The 23,330-nt window shown below is 43.5% G+C and overlaps 1 protein-coding gene and 1 long non-coding RNA gene across 4 annotated transcripts; one reads left to right on the top strand and one right to left on the bottom strand.

Moving 5' to 3' along the window:
• The first annotated feature begins 519 nt into the window (after positions 1-519).
• On the top strand, positions 520-21,646 carry LOC107994210 (acetylcholinesterase). Of its 3 annotated transcripts, none has more exons than XM_062082425.1 (9): positions 520-662; positions 8,633-8,796; positions 11,828-12,153; positions 12,227-12,457; positions 12,748-13,039; positions 13,124-13,756; positions 13,847-14,008; positions 14,116-14,291; positions 18,007-21,646. In XM_062082425.1, exons 3-9 carry the CDS (start codon positions 11,841-11,843, stop codon positions 18,174-18,176), a joined length of 1,977 nt encoding a protein of 658 aa, XP_061938409.1. In that variant the 5' UTR covers positions 520-662; positions 8,633-8,796; positions 11,828-11,840; the 3' UTR covers positions 18,177-21,646. The 3 variants fall into 3 exon arrangements, with proteins under 3 accessions (XP_061938409.1, XP_061938410.1, XP_061938411.1); XM_062082426.1 differs by lacking the exon at positions 520-662 and adding an exon at positions 6,605-6,719; XM_062082427.1 differs by lacking the exons at positions 520-662; positions 8,633-8,796 and adding an exon at positions 11,242-11,391.
• On the bottom strand, positions 6,571-8,637 carry LOC133667018 (uncharacterized). The gene is made up of 2 exons (XR_009832083.1): positions 7,521-8,637; positions 6,571-7,285 (listed from the first exon to the last, which is right to left on the bottom strand). It is a non-coding gene; the product is annotated as an uncharacterized LOC133667018 (long non-coding RNA).
• Positions 21,647-23,330: the final 1,684 nt, after the last annotated feature.

A 23,330-nucleotide genomic window follows, 5' to 3' on the forward strand; every position in this document is an offset into this window, starting at 1 on the left:
AAAAATCGGGATAAAGGATGAAAAAGAGCGGGAGGCTCGGGAAGATGGTGTGGAGGCGGAGAGGTAAGAGGCGAAAGAAAGAGGGGAGCGGCCTGGGGGTTGAACGGCGGGAGAGGGAACCGGTGTCCCGGTAGGAGTGGGGGTGAAAATCGAGTGGGGATGCCAGGCCAGTTCACCCTTACTTGGCACGGCTCGACTCGTCAGTGCGGCCTGAACGGTTAACCGGCCTACTTTTTCGCGTGGTTATCTCGATTCCTCTCTCTCTCTTTCTCTCTCTCTCTCTCTCCGTTCTCGAGATTTACGACTCGTCGTCGAGATCGTCGTTCCTCTTCTCAACCCACCACCGATCTTCTCCCAGTACTACACATTGCGTGATCGACACAGTGATCGAACCTGGCACCACCGCTACCGTTACCTAAACGCGAAACAGGGATAGAGAGAGAATTTCTTATCCCTCGATGAAGAGCCATTGAGCACGGGATCATCGAAGAGGAGGGAGATCGCGGAGAGAGAAATCTCAGTTTTTGGAAAGATTCTTCGGGGAACCAGCTTCTCTGGGGTAGCCTGCTTCCTTCTCGTCGCTGGTGCTCGTCGAGTCGAGCTGGACAGGGCAGCAGAGGCAGGAGAATCGGCAGCGACGGTGATTGCTCCCTTGCAAATTCGTGAGTTTTTTTTTTTAAATGCTTCCATCTTTCCATCCTTCCCCTTTCGAATTCGCTCGACTCCCCGCATACGACTCGCTCTTTTTTACCCGTTTCTCAATAGCTGTCAATTGGAAATCGTACTCGAAATAAATTTTTATCTCGTTTCGAGGCGGTCGTTCGAGTATTCCTTTCGAGCTATGCACGCATTTCGCAAAGGTATCCAGAATATATCTTTCCTCCACGTTTTGTTTATGTCCCGTGCCCACGCATGTAAATAAAGATTTCACTGTCGCACCGTTTTCTCCCGGCTACGATTTTTTTTCTTTTTTTTTTTTGCCACAAGTGTAGTACCCAGGAACCACTTTTTAATTAAGGACAACTCGCCACTAGTCCCGCGAGCGGACTCGAAACTTGTGCTCTCCGTTCCTTTGTCCCGCGAAAGAAGAGGGCAGGTCGATCTCGAGGAGGAAGGATCGGTTGTGCGAAGTCACGAGTCGAATCGAATAAGAGACGATAAGATCAACGGGATAGAAGGAAATAGATGAGGGATTAATGGAAGCTTTGGTTGGTAGCCGAGTTTGGTAATAAATTTTGACAGGCTTAAACAGGAGATGCAGCCAAGGTCGAAGCTCGGTTTCGCTTTGATCGAGTTTAATTAGAAATATCGTAGAAAGAAAGAAAAGAGTTTCCTTATTCCCTCCTTCTCTCGCTTTTCGAGGGCTCTTCTCCTCCTCTTCTTTCTCAACATTCCTCTTCCTCGCTCGAACAGAGAGAGAGGGAGAGAGAGAGCGTGTTTTAATATTCCACGCACTTTTTTCCTTTTTTTTTCTTTCACCGCGATACGGGAAGGTTGAGAAAGAAATAAGAGGCTTGAATCGCGCGGCTCGTTGAAAAAGTGGAACCCCGTTTCAAAAGATTCGAATAAAAAATTTCCCTTCTCGCAGCATCTTCTTTATCGCTCTCCCGTATTACTCCTGTATATAACACGCCTTCTCCGTGCTCGCGACAATTTTTCGCGTCAATGTTCGACGGAAAAAGAGAAACGGTTAGAAGAACGAATTTCGAATCCAATAATAATATTTAACGTTCTCGGAGAGAGAGGTTTGGACGAGGAGAGAGGACACGTGACAAAAAAAGAAAATGGACGCGCGTGGTCAAGCGCGACTTAACTTTGCGTCGAATATCAACGGTCGAAATGCTTTGCAAAGGAAAGAGAGAGAGAGAGCAAGAAAGAGGGATAAGGTAGGATAGTTGAAATAGATAAAATGGAAGGAAAAAGAGGGAGAAAGAGAGAGAGTGAGACGGGTTAATGTAAACGTTGGCGGACGCACACGCTGGATGGCCTTTGCTTCTCCTTTTCAGAACTTCGCAATCAGCGGCGGACTAAAAATAGGAGCCGTGACCCAACTACGCTCGATTCCACAATTATGCATTTCCTCCCGTTGTCCGACGACTATTTTTCACCTACTCCCCGACCGAATCAATGCGCGACGTTAAATACAACAACGTCTGTCGTCGCGACATATCGTCTATACACGCAGCGCCGCGATGTAGGCGAGTGAGGCGAAATTTTTCTCTCTTCTCCCTTCCTCCCCCCTCCTTGGCGCCCAAATTCCCTCTAAACGACGGAAGGGGGCGAGAAGTCGCTTCTTCGAGCGAGACTATACTACTCGACTGTGTGTATATAGTTAATTACCTTTGCGCTCGACGACTTTTTCGGGCGAGAGCGAAGTCGAGACGCATATGTGAGTATCTTAGAGATTTCTTCGCAAGTTTATTCCGAATTATTAGAATGCGTCGCCATTTCCATCATTCTGTTTTCTCTATCTATATCATATAATTCCTTCGTGCATACGATCAATCTCGTTTCTCAACGATTCGAAATTCATTTTTTAATTTCAGCTAATTCTATTTCCTCCAAGTTCGTTTCTTTTTTTAGAGCTTCTTGTTATACTTTCGTCACGATTTTTATCGAGTCTGGAATTTAAGATCGAATATCACCGTTTTAAAGTACAAAGTTTCGAAGACTCCTCTCTTTTAACCGCAAAGGACCAACCCTTTGGAAGCGTTGAAAAGTTAACAAATTCGTGCAATTTGTTGAATTCAGTGGGGGAAAAGAAAGAAAAAAAGACGCGCATCTCGATACGAGAGCAACGAGATCAACGGTCCGATACGGACGTTGGCCTTTATCCGCGGTGGATATCTGCGCACGTCCGCAGAATTTTTCCAGATCCGCGATAATCTTCAGCTCGATTACTCGATCGTTCGAAGCGAATGGCGGAGGAAAAGGAATAGAGAGAAAGAAGAAAGAGTAGATAAAAAGTTGGTCGGAAGGAAGAGCGAGAGCGAGTAATGTAAACTGCTGCGGAGGATATTGGGGGCTCGCGTTGCTTTAATGGAAGAAGGTAACTGGAACTGGGACCAGCTGGAAACATTAGAACGTTCCATCGCACATTCTCTCCTTAGATCCTTATCTAACCGGGTTAATACATCCTTTCCTATCCCCTTAGCGGAGCTACCCCCACCACCTTCCCTTTTCTAGGTCCCTTTCCGTGTCGGCTGACACGTAACCGTTTATACAGAACCGTTTCGGCTCGCGTGACCAGACTCTGGATCGCCGCCATCCGTCTCTGTTCTCCCAATAGGGGGCGCAGATCGAACGACTCTTTCTCTCTTTTTCCTTCGAATCTCCTCTTCGAATTTAGGCCGAATTTTTAGGCGGCTTTGTTACCCCCAAACGTGCTGTCATCGGCGACATTTTTCCTTTCTTTTTCGATTCGATCTCGTAAAAAGGAACACACGGGCGTGGTGGATCGAATAAAACTCGATGGAAAGTGGAACGTCTCCCATCCTTTCCATTTGTATCGTTATCTAATCGGGTCGATCCGCCTATTCCCCTTTTTATTCCTCGTAAAAATCGAAAAAAATTACGTCGAAATCGTAATATATACATCTTCCCCTTATTCTTTTCTGGAGCTCTTCGATAACAGACTCGTGGAGGAATCGCCCACTGTCGCGTAGGCAGGGTACGATGTCCGTCGCGATGGACGATTGCGTAAGAATGGAGATTATAGGAGGGGGAGGGGAGAAAAAAAGAGGAGGAAAAGAACAGAAGTGCATCCGGCCACGAACGATTTTTCTTTGGAGCTGCATTGCGGCTGCAGCAGTTTCCGACGCATTGCCACCGTGGTGAACTCTCCCCTCGAAAGGCTGCATCGAAAACTCGACCAACAGGCGACTCTGTTTCCCAACCGAATACCAATTCTTCGATAACTCCTCTTCTGCAACGTTGATGTTCAACGTTGACGCCCCCCTCCCCTCCATTCCGTTTTCATTCCGACGTTGCCGTGAGCTCTCGAACGAACGAAGAAGGTGGAGAGAAAGATTGGGAAGAATTTAGGGGGAAAAAGTCGTTGTGTCGGAAGTGCTCGTCTGAAACAGAAAATATTTTTTCAACCGTGTTAAATGCGGGGAGGAGCATCGACTCGAGTAGCGAAAACCTCTCGGGGAAAGAAGAGGAGGAGAGGAGGTCTCGTTTTCCTTTGAGCCTGCCGATTAACACTCCACTCCTTATCCCGCGTGGTCGTGTTCCAACAGCTTTTTCAATCCGCGTGGAGAGGGGCTTTTCCGCAAACCTCTCTGCGACGACACCTTTCCGTATTTTTCTTTCTTTTCTCTTCTCCGTTCGAACGAAAAAATCACATCGTCTGTTTATCATAATTGTCGTCAAATCGATCGGCTCGTTGAATTATCGAGAGAGAAAGAAACCGCGCGTCGATCGAAGAAACTGTAATATCTCGGTGTCTGACTCGGGCTGGCACTTAAACTCCCAGCTTTCGATCGCGTCAACCGAGGATGATGGGGAAAATTTAATAGTTACGAATAAAGTTGCTTCGATGATTTATCGTTCAAAACGGCCGAGATTATATGAAAAGTGGATCGACTGTAATAATATAGGAATAAATATAAATAAGTAATTACTTAAAGTATTCGAAATTTTTAACTAGTTATTTTTTTCAACATTGATCAATGTCGAAACTCTTGCATTAATTTTCCCTATATCGCTTCACGTATATTAATTTAAGTAATACACGTATAGAGAGATTCACTCGTTACAAATAAGCTCCATACGTATTCCATATGATACAATTTACTCGATTCGTAGATGTGTACGAGCGAGAAAAAGAATCGGAACGAGACTCCTATTATTTATTATTGCTTTAACCGAGGAAGCGGTTGGTCGAAGTCGCGAAACGAGCCGTGAAACAGTGCCGTCGCGGTTTAAGAAGAGAGAGAGAGAGAGAAAGAGACCTTTCGTTTTAACGACTCGCTTAAAGACAAGCTTCGGACACGAATACGAGGCTTGATATTTGACTCGAGAAATCGGGTCAAGGATCATCATCGCCACCGAACTCGGTATCCTAATCCTTCGAATTTTATTCGATCCTTTGTCCTTTTTATCTCGAATAACGTCGTTCGAATTCTTACTCCTCTCTGGATTATTCGTCACTTCTTAAACACGCGAAAATCGAAGGAATATAATCTATAACTCGGCGCATATAGGAGAGAAACTGTACCGTAGAGATAATCGCTTTGGATCTCCGTGGCTGTTCCGCCAACCGTGTATTTGCACGTGCTCTTCTCCACCCATACACGTACACGTACGCTTACACGATTGGTGGGTCCGTACACACGTCCTTTGTACGCGCGCCAACCCATAAATGTGCGCGCATACGGTTGCAAGCACCGATGTAGCTTGTACTGCAGATACGTTGCGGTTCTGCCCTCTACCTCTATTATCATCGTCATACCCCTCGCAGGCCGAAACGTGATACATTGTTCCTGCCAAATTCATGCAACCACCGAAAATTTCCACGGCATTGTGCGAAGGGGGAAAGGAAACAACGGAGGGATAGAGAGTGAGAGAGAGAGAGAGAGAGGAGTCCTGGCCTCAGGCCGTCCGATTATTCCGACACGTGACGGTGTGCGGCGATGCCGCTTCTCCCTCCTTCTCCTCCTTCTCCTCCTCGCGTCCTGCATCGTTCCACTTTTTCGTTTAATCGCTCGAAATCAACAATTTCCCCCTCCCCCCCAATTTTTTTCCTTCTTTCTCTTTTTTCCCTCCTTCTCTCTCTCTCGGATAACCTTGCACACGGTATTGTTCCTTTCTTCCTTCCCCCCTTTCTCCCAATTTCGTCCGCCGACTGACCGAGCAAAAATATTCTGACCGATCGTTTTTCCAATCCGTCCGACAATTCGGCGTTTCAGCGGGATGATCAACGGATAGAAAGTAGGAGGAAAGTGGGAGGAGGAAGAGGGATTTTCAAAGATTAAATCCGCTTGTTTGTCGTTGGTTTTATCTCGGTCGAGTTTCTCGTTACGTCGTTGGAAAATTCGCTGACGAAAATTCATACACGTGCTCCCCCCCTCCTCCCTCTCTACGAAGCTTATTTGCTTCAAGACGACAGCTTTTTTTTTTCATCCGAGACAAAGATGAATCTTCTTTTCTTTTCTTCGGAGGGGAACAAAGGAAATTATCAAATTGTCGGACACTTTCTTCGTCCGCAATTCGCGTGCTCGAAAAAAGAAGGAAGGGTTAAGTGGAACGCGAAACTTTGTTGGATGCGCCGTTTTATCCGCAGGATGGTGCACGCCATCCTACGACAGGCTAAAACCTGGTATGTGTATCAGGGTTATGGATGGCCCATGAGCACGCTAACCCAGTGACATCTCTAGGTCACTACGGTTCCCAAACCACTTTGTCTTTCTCTTCCTCCTCCTTCTTCTCCCCCTCTACTGCGCTTGCTTTCGCCAACCTTCTCCCTTCTCTTTTTCTTCTTTGTTTCTTCTTGTCATGCTTTATTTCCATGCATATATAGATACATTTATAAGGGAGTAGGGGGGGAAAAAATAAAACGAAAATAGATCGAATTTATCGCTAATTAATTTATTGCAGGCGACGAGATACGAAGAAAGATAAGATAAGGGGAATGGGAATGAAAGGGATTTCATTGTTGTACGTGTTCTCGGTGAATGAGTTTTTGTGCACGAGGAGGAGTGAGGAGGAGCGAAAAGGTTGGAAGATAAAGATAAATCGATAATTATTGCAAGATAGTGGTGATCGAAATCAAAGATTAGCACGTAAATAAACGCGGCCTTACAGCGTTCGTTCCATCCAAAATTTCGTAACAAAGTTTCCGGAATGGAAACAACGGTCCTTGGTTTCGACCATGGCCCGAGAAAAGACTCGTGCTAGAGGTCGAATTTTTCGGCCAGATAAATAAAGAAGTCTTTCTCTCTCTTCGCATAAAACGCGCTTTATGAATTTTATTTTCCCTCTTTCAACACTCGGTCGAAAAAATTGCGCGTGTACAGAATAAAATTCACTTTTCGAATATTTTTCGTCGAAACCGATTCATTGTTAACGTTTAAATGTTCTTTCGAGGACGAACGGGCGACGAGAGAAACAACGATTCCCATTACGAGTGGCAGTTTCGTTTAAAAGCCGGCCCAGCATTGTTTCCACGCAAGCGATGAACCGTAAACTCAACTTTTTTTACGTGGCCGATCCAAACGCTTCTTACTACACGGTTGATTCCAACGATGAAAATCTTCCTCCCCCCTCTCTCTCTCTGTTATCTCTGAAAAATAGATCGAGAGAGATTCGTTATTTTTTTTTTTAAGATCCGAGGGACATCGATTGTGACACGGATAAGATAAAACAAATCCATTTATCGGTATATAAATTTGCACCGGCATGCAGCGAAATTATCCGTGCGAGATAATAAGACAATATTTTTCTTGTTATATACAAAGAAAAAAAAAGAAAAGAAAGAAAATATTATTATCGATAATGAAATTACGCGTGTCATTTACCGTAGTGGCGAAAATATGCAACCTTTTTTTCTTCTTCTACCGAAATTGCATCGCCGCGGGCCAGAATGAGCTGTCGCGATTGTTTCGCATGCGTGGAATACAAAGCGAGGTCAGAAGCTGGCAGGAAGCTGGTAACTGTCATCGCGATAAATACTCTCTCTGTTTCCGTGGCGTGCTGTCGCGCGATATTCCCAACAATGAAAAGAGGAGCTCCCTTTCTCTCTCTCTCCATCCGGAAAATGAATCTCCTTTGGGAAATCTTTTCCCGCCGTCCTTTTCGACGAGACTCGTCTCGTCTCGATTCCGACACGGTTTTCTAAACAAAACCCGTCCCCTCAAATCCTCTTTATCTTTCCTCTTGCTTTTCGAAAAGCTAACTCTTTCTTTCCCTTTTACATAATTATATATACGAAAATAAAACGAAAATAAAAAAACGAAACTTTTATTATAATCGCGAGTTATCGAGCGTCGATAATTACTACGGGAGAAGAAGAAGCGAATATCTCGGCGACGCGATCCAAATTCATTATCCGCGTTCCCGAGAGGGGGGAAGGTGCCGCCACCGGCGTTGAAATGAATTTCGAAAGTGGGGCGTACGCTTATTAGAAATTCCTGGATTGTTCCGCGCGCATGTATATATCCCGGTTTATTTGCCCGGCCTGTCGTAATTCATGGGGCAGATTCTGGTGGCCAATGTACCGCGTGCGTTGGAGGGAGGATCGTAACGTATCTTGCTTTTATTAAAAAACGAGTCCGCCTTTTCTTTCTGCGATAGATTTTTTCCTTCGTTTTCTTTCCCAACAAACGATAATCCATTACTCCGCGTATTTTCACGGAGAAAAGAAAATTCCTGGAAACAAGCTAGAAATAACGACTCCTAATGGAGAAGATACAAAGAGAGATCTCGTCTCTCGAAAAGATTTTTCCCAAGAAAGAATACAATTTTTCTCTATCTCTGTCGAGATCGTTTGCTTCTGAAATTTCTCCACTCTTTTTCTTAGAATCACTCTGTTAAATTCGTTCGAAATTTAAACGGGAAACGGAACGATGAGCTAACGACCTCTTCGAATTTTTCCACCCACGATCTCAACTTTTTCTCACCCATGTTGCAGCCAAGAGGCGATGATCCGTGAACTTGGAATGTAGACGGAAGGGCGGGAAAACGGATCTGCCCCTCGCAGGATCGAAAGAAGGGCTTTTCCTCCGCCATTCGTCTTCGCCGTTACCTCACCCTTGAACACTACCCCCTCGATCACCGCATTTGGACTTGAACACTGTAAGTAACTTCCATTCTTTTTTTATTCTCTCTCGGTTTGACACGAATGTGGTTCGAATGAGGTAACTGGACAAAATTATTTTTCCCCAATTTTGATATTTAATTTTTAGAAAAACGATACTGCTTTTTATTATAATTTATCATTTCGTTAAAAATGTGTGTAACATAAAGATATAAAAAAATATACGAGTATATTTGTGACTCGAACCGAAATATTTGGGCGGCGAATATAGCGAAAAAGTTGTAGCGATTAACTTGGAAAACGCTTTGAATTTCACAAATTAAAGTTAAATATTGAAAAAAGAAGTTATGATTATTTGCTGCGGGATGTTCTCGTTAATCCTATTCTGTAAATTATTCGATATAAATATAGGTAATTTAACGAAATAACGATAAAAAAGATCAAACTGAAAATTATAAAAAAAGCGTACTGGATACCGATCGCTCAAACTCATTGAAAGAAATAAAAAAATTGTCAGCTAAAGTTGAGAATATTATTATATAATAATAATATAACATAAGATGAATTAAAATTAATTCATAAATATCAATTAGATTAAATTAATCTTAATCTCGTTATAGTAAAAAAAAAAAAAAATAGAAACTTTCGACTTTATTCGTACTTTTATTCGTGGAACATATAAAAAATCGTTGATAAATTGTTACATCGCGTGAATTTCTAATATGAAGTAATTATTTAATTTTAAGTTTAATTTATAAAAAAAAACGAAAATTTATTGATAATTTATTCTTAATAAATTTACGAAATATTTTTCAATTATTGAAACGCGACCGATCGGTTATCCGATTAGTCGTTTCCCTATATACGCGTATTTCGTTTAATCTGTAAATGTTTAAAAAGAGGATTTAAAATTTTAAACGTGTATAGTTGTTACACATTATATCGAAACAATTATTTTTTGTACTTTTGAAAATGAATTTTATCCAGTTAATATGCACTATTCGAACCACTTGCGGCACTTGTTTCAAAAGCAACGAAAAGTTTCACGATGTGTACCAACTCTTTCCATCTCTCGGCACTTGTTTCGTTTCCTTCTCTCGTTGGGAAAAATACCGAAGGAACGGTATTCGTCGGACGAGAAGAAGAGAGATGCGAGAAAACTAAGTAACTAATTTGGAACAGAGTCGAATAGCTCCAAGTTACCCTCTCTATATACGGATTGCCGGTCTAATTGGTACGCCGGGTCGGCCCATTCATCAGCCCACGTCCAACGGAGTCGATTAATAATATCGCATCTCGAAAAACACGTCTCTTTTTCGAAAAATGTTGAAAATCGAAAGCGAGATTCTTTAAAGAAAAAAATATCTACGTATATAATTCTCCAAGAACGAAATTAACATAAATTACGAGAGAGAGAACGATTATTTTTCCTCTATCTCTATGCAACATACGCGTTAATTAATTATCGAACGATCCACTTTGCGAAAAGTGAGCGCACGCCTTCGTATGATTTACTCGCCATTATTTTTTTACTCGCCATTATTTTTCTATTTTTAGGTTAATTCGTGTATTCGTTACGCAAAAAATATTCTCATCGCTGCGTTTCAATTTATATCTCTCTCGTCGAAAGAAGAGAATCGATTCACAATATTTGTCTCCTATTCTATCAAATTATCGAATAATTTCGACGAATAAATCGTGGAGGCTGATAACGCGGCTGCACCCTCGCGATAAAACGGAACAAAACCATGACCGGGAGGAGGCAACGCTTTTGATTTTGCCAGTTTAATCGACCGGTTTCGATTTCCACCCGCCGTGACAAATTTCGCCGCTGTATTTTCCGGGACACTCGCGGCAATTGCTCGTTACGTACGAACGCATACGTAATGGAACGGCATCCGCGTTTATTGACTGATACACACACACACACACACACACACTTGTATACACAACGATGCCGGTCCCATTACATCGAAACATTTAAATTCGTTTTCTCGCGTTTTATCCATCTTCTCGTTGTGCGAATCGATATTTTCTCTCTATATCTTGCTCGTTGATCGAATGGCAAAGTCGAAATTGTTGGTGATTTTTTTTTATCGAACCGACACTGTAGATCTTTCTTTATTTTTGATCGTCACAGCATCGTAAACGAAAATAACCTCGAATCACGAGTTCGGAAAAGAAGGATTATTCGATCATTTCCTTCGTTCGCGTTAACGATACACGTGTGCGAAGAACGCAGCGAAGAAGAAGAAGAAGAAGAAGGGGACAATTTACAACTAGGATAAATCGCGGGGAAAAAGATTAAATAAATAATTGACGGTCGTAACGAACGTTGTTCCGTAAGTTATCGCAGGTTGCACAATGCTGCCACCACGGCAAGGGGGGGACAACTAACTTTTTACGTCGGCACCGTTCACAGCTTCTGTGTCCGTCGATGCCTCGATAGAAAGGCACCTCGCGTCGTCCCGACTTTCTATCTTCTTCGTTCGAATCTCGCACCCTTTCTCGTTTCGTTAAATCGTCAATGGAACCGATCCCGTTGTTTTCACGAGAGGATAACAAACTTGGAAAAAGAATTCGAAACTGATCGTTCCCTTCGAGGGAAGAGAGTTCGTCTCGTTCGATTTTCGGTGAGTACAGAATTCAAATTGTAACGGTTCAAACAAGAGAAATTTCGAGAAAATTCGATCGTACGTTTTTCGATTTTTTCGAGTAAAAAACCGCAAAGGCGAGCAGCAGGTGGGATACGCGTCCTCCCTACGGGAAAGGAAGGGAAACGGACGATCGAGATGATAAATTATCATTCTCGATGACAGCTAATCCGCTATTTTCTCTCACGAACGCTTCCGCGTGTAACACTTCGATACTGCGCGCACCACCACCGCTCCGCACAAACGGAACACGTAGAAGGAAATGACCAATCAACGCGGACCTTCGTACAGAAACGTCACGATGTGTTTCCTCCTAGAGACGCGTATAGGAAATATACGAATCGAGAGATGCGTGGAACGGGAAATCGTCGAGAAACCACTTTAACGAGAATCCTTTACCGCGTGGTTCTTTCAGGCGAGGAGACACGATGCCGAGAAACCGAAATTCCTTGACCAAGTTCGAGGTCCTGATGGTGCTAAGCCTAACGGTGCTGGTTCAGCTGGACGTGTGCAGGTGCACCCCGTCCCACAGAAGCAGACATCACGCGGACATGTCGTACGAAGACACGATGAGCTTTCGAAGCGGCGAGGAATTGCCCAGACCGGCCGCCCTCAATTCGAACGACGATCCACTGATTGTTCAGACAAGAAAGGGCAAGGTCAGGGGTAAGACCATGACCGCCACCACGGGAAAGGAGGTCGATGCCTGGTTCGGGATCCCTTACGCGCAGAAACCTCTCGGTAAGTATTCCTCGCTTCTCTTCAAGGCAACGCGAGGGACGAGCAAAAAAGATTATTGTTTTCGTTGTTGCAGAATCCCTGAGGTTTCGGCATCCAAGGCCAGCGGAACGTTGGTCGGGTATATTGAACGCCACCACGTTGCCCAACAGCTGCGTGCAGATTCTGGACACCGTGTTCGGTGAGTTCGCGGGCGCGACTATGTGGAATCCGAACACGCCGTTGAGCGAGGATTGCCTTTACGTGAACGTCGTCGTGCCACGGCCCAGGCCTACCAACGCTGCTGTTATGGTATGGATATTCGGTGGTGAGTTCCACGCCTTTGTGTTTCACGCCTTTTTCTCGGTGAGACGACGCTCCTTCACACGTGGCCTCGCTTCGTACTAGCGGGAAACGCTTATTTTCGACGTCGCGGTTATTTCTAGATACGTCGGCCGTATTTTCGTCCATTGTAGGGACAACGTCAACAGGTGTTGTGAACGAGATAAGCGTTGTTCGCCAAGTAAAAGTAGAGTTTCTCTCTTTCTCTTTCTCTTTTTCTCTGTTTTCTCTTTCTCTCTTTCTCTCTTTCGAATCGCGCAATATCCTTGTGCGCAGGTGGCTTCTATTCCGGATCGGCAACTCTCGACGTTTACGATCACAAAACCCTGGTGTCCGAGGAGAAGGTGATCCTCGTCTCGATGCAGTATCGCGTGGCGAGCCTCGGCTTCCTGTACTTCGGAACCCCCGACGTTCCTGGGAACGCAGGCCTCTTCGATCAGGTGATGGCCCTCGAGTGGGTCCGCGACAATATCGCCGCCTTCGGCGGCAATCCTGACAACGTCACGCTGTTCGGGGAGAGCGCTGGTGCCGTTTCGGTTTCCATGCACCTTCTTTCGCCCCTCTCAAGGTATGTCTCATTCCTCTCTCTCTCTCTCTCTCTCTCTCTCTCCATATTTTGCTCCTTTATACACTCGTACGTGTTCGTTTCCAGGCATCTGTTCAACCAGGCCATCATGCAGTCGGGCTCGCCGACGGCGCCTTGGGCGATCATCTCGCGCGAGGAGTCGATCGTGCGAGGGATCAGGTTGGCCGAGGCGGTCGGTTGCCCCCACGACCGCGACAACCTGCAGGAGGTGATCGACTGCCTCCGCGTCAAGGATCCGATCGAGCTGGTGAAGAACGAGTGGGGGACGCTGGGTATCTGCGAGTTCCCGTTCGTTCCCGTGATCGACGGCGCGTTCCTCGACGAGACGCCGCAACGATCGTTGGCCACCTCCTCGTTCAAAAAGGCCAACATCATGATGGGATCGAACACCGAGGAAGGTTTCTACTTTATCATTTATTATCTGACCGAGTTGTTTCACATCGACGGGTCCGAGGTAAAGGTGAGCAGGGAGCAGTTCATTAGCGCCGTTTCCGAATTAAACCCGTACGTCAATCAATTCGGAAGGCGTGCCATTATCTACGAGTACACCGACTGGCTCCGCCCCGACGATCCGCACGCCAATCGCGACGCCCTGGACAAAATCGTCGGCGATTATCAGTTCACTTGCAACGTGAACGAGTTCGCTGGCCGCTACACCGACACCGGGAACACCGTTTACATGTATTACTACAAGCACAGGTGAGAGACTCCGCGAAATTGAAACGTACAACGAGAAAGAGGAGAAGAGGAAATTTTCCCTTCCCTTTTTTTCTCTCTCTCTCTCCGCAGATCGATGAACAATCCCTGGCCAAGATGGACAGGTGTGATGCACGCGGACGAGATCAGCTACGTGTTCGGCGAGCCGTTGGATCCGAGCAAGGGTTACACCCCCGAGGAGGTGAATCTGTCGAAGAAAATGATGAGGTATTGGGCGAATTTCGCGAAAACGGGGTAAGTCGAAGAGCAGCGAGTCTCTCTCTCTTTCTTTCTCTCTTTCTCTCTGTTCTCGAAGAGAAGTTCGTCATACGTGTTCATTGTGTCGTCTCGACTGGATCCAGGGATCCGAACGTCGGTGACGCGGACGTGTGGACGCAGGCGTACTGGCCGCCTCACACTGCCGCCAAGAAGGAGTACATGACGTTGGACACGAACAGCTCGGAAATCGGGAACGGACCTAGAGTGAGGCAGTGCATATTTTGGAAAAACTATCTTCCCCAACTGGTCGCCGGTACTTGTGAGTAGACTTCTTTTCTTCCCCGTCCATGTGTTTTCCCCCGAATCGCGTCCAAGATCGACATTTTCTTCTTCCCGATGACACCTGTTGAATGGGAAAATACGCTTGGTCGAACCTTCGGAGGCGAGTCGATCGATTTATTTTTACCTACCGAAAGATTCTCGATCGCACGAATAAGCGAGTTCTTTATCCATCTCTTCTAATTTTCCTGCCTGGAGAATGGTTACTCGTTGCGAGAAACCTTGTTTCGTTTTCGCGAGCGGAGCATCGGCGAAAGATAGGAAATTTGGAAAATTGGAAATTTCTTGGCAGCGGCGATCTGAATTATTCCGTCCCGTTATTACGGCCGAGTGCAATTTAATACGACGTTATTCACGATTTGGCCCCGTGCCATTCCAATACATCCTGCGCACAAGGAAGAAACTTAATCCTTGGTTCGTATTACGCGGTGGCGAAACAGGTAAAATGTATTTTTTAAACGTCTCGAGAATACTTTCCTTCGAAATAACGACTCTGCCTTACCTTATCTCTTGTCGCAAGCACTTAGCGTTTATTCGTAAAAAGAAGTCTCGCGGAAGAAAACTTCAACGAACTATATATTTAACGCATTAGGCACAGAATCCAAAGAATTTATAACTTTTTATTTTTCATCGATACGTGTAGATTAGTTACTATTTATAACGATAGTTTAATCTATAAATGATTAATTCGAATGATTAAGATAATAATATATATATATATATATATGCATCGAAATAATTAATAGTTATCCTTATACATAACTTCACGAATATAAGTAATTTTTACGATTTTGAATATTCGAATAAGCTCTTCCACTAATAGCGCGTGGTGTCAGGTTTGTCAACAAAGCGAAATGGAGATAAACGATCCTAGCGAGGGACCCCTCTTGCCCCTGTGCCGTCCCGCGAGACTTTTTTTCAGCAATAAACGTATCTCCACTATTGCCAAGTCTCAACTTCAACTTCTACTTCAATATCTCTAACAAATTATTTTACTTCGCTTACATTTTTATATAAATTCTCTCAAAATTATCTACGATTAATATTTTCGAACGTCATCTTATCGATCTCATGTCTGCAACATTCGTAACAAACTCGCCCGATCTATTTCGAAACGTTTCTCTTATTCTTCTTCTCAAGGGAAACGATTTGGTATCCCATTGACTCCGAGGTGGGCCAAACAAAACGAGAAGAGTGCTCGACCCTGTCGCGCGTGTCTGTACCTCGGGAAAAACGGGTCGCGGCTGCAAGAAAATGGCTGCAAGCCAACCATCGACTATCCTGTTCTTCTTTGTTGTATCCGACGATATTGCGTCGCGCGGGCCAGCACGCCGCTCGCCCGAAGCAAAAATCGCGGAGAGGAGCCAATTTTTATTGGCACTAACGTCGAACCAACGCTTCTTGGAAAGTTTCCCCGTTTCGTTGCGGTACACGTCCTAACTATCTCTCGATAAACGTTTCGTTCGATGTTATTTTTTTCCAATCCTTCTTCCATATATATATATATATATATACATATATATATTTAATAAAATGAGACTTATCTCATCGCAAATCGAATTATCGCGATAAAGGTTTCGATTCGATTCGGATGGAAAAGAAAATTGGGAGGGAGGGTGCGTGAATAGTTAGATGAATAGAAGGGAATGAAAAGCGGCAGTGCAGCGAAAAATTGCGACTCTGACCGATTTTCTCTCTCTTCCTCTCTTTCCTTTCGAAATAACGTCCATTGTATACACGTATAGAGAGACTACAGGGGGACGCATTCACGTTCAGATTCGATTCGGTGGACTCGGAAGCTCGACTATTCCTCGTTACCGCCGATTTCCTCGTTCCCTCGTAGGCAGGGGAGAAATCGAGAGGTGGGAAGCGAAGAAGGGGGTAAATAAAATGTCCGCATATGCGGCAGATGCGATCCTCCTCCGGTCTGGCGCATTGTCACCGTATAAATAGAACAACGATGTCGCGGCATTGCTTTATAATTACGTCGGTGGGCATGGAAAGGTTAACCGCATGCCAATGAAGGTAGAGGGTGTACGGCACGGGGTATACGCGTCGTTGTCACGAGCTCTAATGGCTCGTTTACACGGTAAACCATTGGCGTAACCACAGAGATACACCCCCCCTCCCCAATAGTTCCAATATTTTCTCTCTCGTTTTTCGATTCGACCGGACGGGAGACCAAGTTTGCGTCCAAAAACGATCCAATCCACCAGTAATCCATCCGATTACCGGTTACCTGCTAAACGAGGATTTATCGCTTCGTGAGGCGAAGAGAGAGGGAGAAGGGGAACGGGAGCGGACGAAGGTGTCATTTTCATCATCGCTAACGATCCAAATTCGATCCATTGGCGTAACGCGTGTTGTAACCGTGAGACCGATCCCGATGTCTGCCGCAGCCGTGACGTCACGGAGTTAAACGCACCCTTGCGTATCGGGCACGGATGGCAATCTATGCGTTCCGACGCGGCCATGTTCCAATCCGTGTTATTAACGCGTATCTTTTCCGCTCGAAAATCGATCGATCGGACAATTTCGACTTTTCCATTTTGTTGTTGTTTCCGTTCTAAAAGCTCAACTGAATATTATAGCGAGCATATAACGGATCGCAATTAATCTCTGAACACGGATGCTCGATCGGTGGGAACAATGATATCGCGTATTATGCCGCTCCGAGCGTGCATCGATTGATCATCCGTCGCTTCCGACAAAGAAGAAAACGGAATGATAATAGCTCGTTCCGTGCTCGAGTATTCCAATTATTATCACGTCGTAATAATAAATGCGTGATATATACAATAAAATATAAAGTAAAATATAATATATATTTTATATAACTTTTTCTTGTACCGGTTTGGAGAAAGCACGACGAATAGGCCGGCAGTTACCTCGCTGAAGTAATTAAACGAAAATATGTCGCGCGAGAGATGGAGAAACTTGGAATTCGATTAATTCGGTTTTCCTCTTCCACCAACTTTTCCCATCGATCGTCAAATCGAACGTACACTCGTGGGAATAGTTCGCTTCGGATGTTCATCCTCCCTCCCTTTCTCTCTCTCTCCTTCTCTCCGGATGAATTCGCATTCGGTTTGCTACACTCGATGGGGGGGAAAAAAGAAGAAAAAAAAAAAAAGAAAAAACGGGTAGAAGCAGAGAGTGGTATAATAGAGGGAAGAGGGGGGAGAGGTAAAGTTTGATCGGTGGTCGCACCTCGAAGAAAGAAAACAATGGAGAAGAAAAGTCGGTGGAGGTGGGTCGACGAAAAGGGTGGTAGGGGTTTTGATCGCGGCACCCAGGAACGAAACGAACGGACGAGCAGGGTAAACGAGGGTGCGGGGGTGGAGAACTGGCCGCTCTGGCAAAGTGGATCGATGCCGCCGCGGCACGTCTGTGCGCGCAAACGTGCGCACGTGTGCGTACACACCTGTGCATGCACACGTACGTGCGCATCGTGATGCCGAGATGCGTGGAGGATGCGTTTAATTCCACGATTTCTCGCCACGATGGGGAAAGGAAGAAAGAAAAAAGAAATCTCGCCCATCCTCGTCGCGCAAAATAAACATTTCGTTGGAAATCGAATCTTCCTTTCCTTCGTCGACAGGCAGGATTTATATTCGATGAGCTATATTCTAAATATGAGAGTTTTTCACGCTTGTTCTTTTTTTTTTTTTCCCCCCCTCTGTTCGTTTTTACAGCGAAGCTGGAGCCGAAAGAGACGTGCAGCGGTACGAGGGTGAACGATGGTGGACGCTTGGTGTTGTTGGTGTTGAGCCTGGTGGTGATCGGCACGCTGTTCAGCCACAGGATCGCGACGCGCGCGTACGACGAGGTACCGGAGATATTCGATCCGAAAGGGTTCGTCTAGCTCGAGCGAGCGAGTCTCCGGACCGTCGAGGACCGCGGGGGAAGCCAATGGAACGCAGCCACGGGCCAGAGAAACGATCCACGACCTTTCGTACCGCGTCACCGACGAGTCGCCGCCGACGAGCAACCCGCCGGCATCGGAGGCAAGAAGCGAAACAAACATATCATCAACGATGGGATGACGGAGAAGAGCGATGGTCGATCGATCTGACGAGTCAGTCACGTAGTGAGACAGAGGAAAAAAGAAAATTACAATTGACGGATTGCGTTCGGTGACGGGGGAAGGGAGGGGGGTGGGAGAAAGGGTAGATGGAAATTGTACATGCTGGACGAACCAAACCATTCCAAATAGTTTCCTCGAATCGAAGTTTCTTTCGTTCCTTCCTCGTTCGTTTCGAATTATTTTTATTCCTCTTCGAAGATCGAGCGCCGCGAGTAATTGGAATCGCGAATAACGGGGGGAAATAAGGAAGGAGATACGGGAGAGAAGCTTTATCTAATACGCGAATCGAAGGATGTTCCTGCCAATCTTGCCCCGAGCGAGCGCGAGTTAATCGCGCTCTCCTCGTTATTAACGCGGTTCCAATCGCGTGGAAACAGGTTACGAATGCGAGAGACGAATGCGAGCCGCAATTCGATCTATATAACCCCGCGGCCGCCTATACGTGCGCATGTTTGTAACGCGGTGCGGCCACTGCAGAGTCGATCGCATTCCGACAAATTGCGGAGACTTAAACGCCGTCGCATCCTTCGAGATACGCCGCCGCGATTTCCCCTTTTCTCCCGAAAACGAAAATTTAAACGAACATTCTATTCTCATCCGATCGGAAATATCACGTTAATTCCCGCGTAAAGCGTCCACGCGTTAACTGGAAATCGATTCCCTCCGCTTTTCCGGATCCAGTTCCCCGGAATTGCAAATTGGATTCCTTCCAATTTGATAAATTGGACGATTCATTTTCGTTCCGATCGATCGGTAAGTAAGATTTCTTTTCTCTCGAAGAAAACGCGTCGAAATCGTTGGCGCGAACGCTCCGGATGAATGCAGAGAAAGAGAGAGAGAGAGAGGAGAAGAGGTCGTAAAATTTTACGACGCGACAGCGAATGCACGACTTAATCGCAGGTCGACCCGCGATCGAAAACAAAACCCATCGCATCTCACGCGCTCTATTTTTCCTCGCGCGCGACTCTGCCATCGATTTTACACCGGAATACGCTTCTATTCTTCCAACCGACCCGGCTACCGACCAAGGTCGAGCTTTAGCGTCTCCTCAACCTCCTCCTTCCTCCTTCTTCCTCGAATAACAACCGTTCTTATTTCTCTTCCAAAAGAAAAAAAAAAGAGGTGGGAAACGCTGAGCGAGACTAACGTAGTCCAAAGAAGTAACTGACGCGTGAAAAGAAAATAATGGAAGAAACGCAACGTCCCTTTTAACAACTTTTTAAACGCTAATTTCTTATTTCACGTTGTCATCGTAAGCGAAGAATTACATAAAAATATAATAGCTTCAACCGTTTGCTGCAAACATTTTTCCGTTTCCGTTCTTTTCCGTTATTCTTCTCCTCGCTGAAAACCCACTTTGTTCGAAAAACGGTGAAAGAAATTGCCACTATGAAAATTGCAAATGATAGAAAGGAATCCCTCTCTTACTTGGGAATCTTTCAATCAGCTAAATCGTCTTTTCCTTTCTTTTCTTCCTTTTCCTTCCCCTCCCTCTTCCGATCGACAAAAGACAAGCCTTTCCAATCCCCTTTCCAACCTCGGACTGTTTTCATCCTCCATATCTCTGGCGCTTTGCCAGAACGAACCTCTCTTGCTTTGCTTTTTATCGGTATCCATCGAATCGTTCTCTCCGACACGGGAAGGTACCCGATCGAACTTATTCTTCCTCGCCTCTTCTTCCTATCGAATCCTTTTTCTCTATCCTTTATTCTTATTTATTCTTGTTTATAATTGTTTATAATTATAGTAGATTTTTCCTCTAGAACTAAATATTTTTTATAATTAATTAAAACGGATACTTTCCTCGATTCGAAATCGCATCGTCTCGATTCAGTTTCCCCGGCTTGAAAGAATTAATAACAACTTGTTTACGAAACGAAGATTTTTATTTTCAAATTACGTTTCGACATGCGTTTCTAATTAATTATAATATAATTATAGTTTTTTCTAGTAATACTTCCAGTATAGTTTTAAATTTAAATCAACGAGAGAAAAATAATAACCTAACCTCGTAGCTTTTCTCTCGATTTTACTAGCTACCAAAGATTTGGAAAGGAACTGAATTGTATCGCCGCGTTAAACTCACTGCGATGACTTCGATCTGCATTATATATAACGTTATACATACTATATATATATATACATATGCACATACACATACATACACATGTAACATGTATAATAAGGATATACTGTTTAAAGACGGTACAGTTTGTACATAACGTTTGTTGCGTTGCGTGATCTATCGTGAAAGAAAGGAACTAATTAAAGAGAGAGGAGAAACATTCGAATCATTTCATCTCGCTTTCGCGAATGAATCGATGCCAATTTTCTTTCAATTTCAAAAGTGACAATTTTTTTTTCATCCAAGATCCGCAAAATCGATCTATATATGTATATACATACACGTAGATAAAAGTTAAAGAATTCGTTGAATTTGAATTTTATTTTCCACGTCTCTCTCTCTCTCTCTTTCTCTCTCTCTCCAGTGGTATCTAGATACGGATGAAGAACAACGTGATTCAAAAACGTGTTGAAAAGCGGATTGAAGACGCGTCATTTTATCGTTATCGAGAATTTTCCTTCATCTTATTTTCTTTTTTTTCTTTCTCGCGAAGAGATGAGATGAAAAAAGAGATCTTGAAGAATTTCTTTTTACGCGCGATCGAACGAGGCTCGTGTTTTTTTATAAATCGTTTTTTTTTCTTCGAAAAAATCTTTTATTCCTTTCCATTTTCCATTCGACTGGAAACTCGTGATGGAACTGGTTTCGCCGAAAAAGAGAAAATACAGATCGTGATCGTAACGCTGATAAAATAGGGAACAGTTGGAGATAAGACCAACGATAACGAGAGAATATATATCTGCTGTGCAATGTTTTTCTTCTGTAACTTTTGTCTTACAACACCATTATTATCGAGACAACGATCGAAAATGATCGAGGCTAGTAATTCGACTAGTAGTCCGACCGTCGGAAGAGGCAAAAGTGTCAGAATGATTTATTAGAAGTCTATACAAGGGACTCTAAACGATCTTCCTTCGTGGCGCCAGGCGCCGACGCGAGATTAAAGAACATAGAATAAAAGAAAAGAAAGAAAAAAGAAAAAAAAAGAAAAAAAAAAGAAAAAGAGAAGAAAAAAAGGCGAAGAAGAAGAAGAAGAAGAAAATAAGGAATCGCTATCAGATATGCTTTTCTCATTCGTTGAATTTATAAACAAAAAAAAAAAAAAAAGAGAGAAAAAAAATAACGCGAAGCAACGAGAGAACGCTTGAAACAAATTTTCAAAAAGTGACGCGATAATTTCGAGTTTTCGCGCAACTAACTGTGACTCTATATATGTAATTTAATGTATAATAATCGCAACACGATAATATAAGAATACCGATGCGGTCCTCCTTGTTCCAAAAAAAAGACGAAAACATCCAAATATCAATGGATTAAAAGAACGGATACAATAATACAGCGTACAATAATAAAACTCGTGTAAATATCATACACCCTAAGGACGTGTATATACCTTATTAAAAAAAAATAATAAATCGCGTCACGATAAGATGTTACTTAAGAGGTGATCGAAACGGAAGATTGTATTCGCGTGTGTACCATGGCTGCCTTCGATGAAATAATCAAAAGTAAAGAAAGATTTCGCGCGATATTAATATAATAACGCAATATGTAGGAAAGGGAGGAAAAATTCGTGGGTGCTAAAGATAAGCCTCGTTTTCTCGTACGAGCGAAACAAGGGAAAAAGGAGGATCGATGGGTATCGAGGAAAACATAACGGACAGACTATTTTTAGTGGAAATTTGTTTTTCCTTCTTTCCTTTATTAAAAGTCGAGAGAAATCTTACCTCTGTCAATGGGATTCACAGCGAGTCGCTGGAAAAGTAGCCCGCAGGCCTAAATACGCTCTAATTAATTACAAAAGAGAAACAGAAACTAAGTAATTACCGTAAGTCGAATAGCGGATCGAATTCGATACGACATTTTCTAGTTGCATCGTCGCGGTTTCTCGTTAATCGTCATATCGGATAACGATTGTTAAAAACGCTATCGGCCAAAAAAATTGCGTTTGTCCGATGCATTCTCTTACCGATTTTTTTTACCGATCGAGATTTACTCGAATCCATATCCTTCCCTTTTCTCGAAAAAATCGAGTAAAAATCAAACAAGTTTTTCTTCGAGAATAGATTTAACATAGATTTAAATTTAAAAAAAAAAAAAAATGGATTTTATAAATCGATTGAAACGCTCGTAAATTTCGATGTTGCAACTATTTTATCGATAAACGATACAATAAATCTAAATATTTTATTGATCCAAATTAATTAAGAATGTTATAATTTGGAATGTTTTCGATATATCACTTTATATAAATATAAATATAAATATAAAAGACGATTTTAAATCGAAGAATGCACCGGTCATCGCGAACGCAAAGGTAGTGCAAACTAAAAACACGTAACAACTAATCATACAGCAACCGACTACCTAGTATTACCTATACGTATAAATATATAAACATAAAGCATAAAATGACTATTCATTAAATATTGATTATTTATTATTTATTATTGGTTATTAATTATTATTCATTAGTTATTAATTGTCACTGTTATTTCACTTTCTGATACCATAATCGTCGTCGTCGTCGTCGTCGACGTCGTCGTTCTCATCGTCATCGTCATCATCATCACTATCGCCATTACCATCATTATCATTGTTATTATTCAATAGTTGCGTACATATTATACGAACAAAAGTTTATTGCTTGTATATATTGAGAATATCGTAATAAAAATAATGTGGAAATAATAACGATAGATAAATAAATTCTATTAATCATATATCTCTCTGTCGAAAATCACGCCTTCTATATATTAAAATATATATTACTTTTATATTCTGTTAATGAAATTTCACGTATTCCC

This window comes from Apis cerana, linkage group LG11 (assembly GCF_029169275.1).
Source record: "Apis cerana isolate GH-2021 linkage group LG11, AcerK_1.0, whole genome shotgun sequence".
Taxonomy (NCBI): domain Eukaryota; kingdom Metazoa; phylum Arthropoda; class Insecta; order Hymenoptera; family Apidae; genus Apis; species Apis cerana.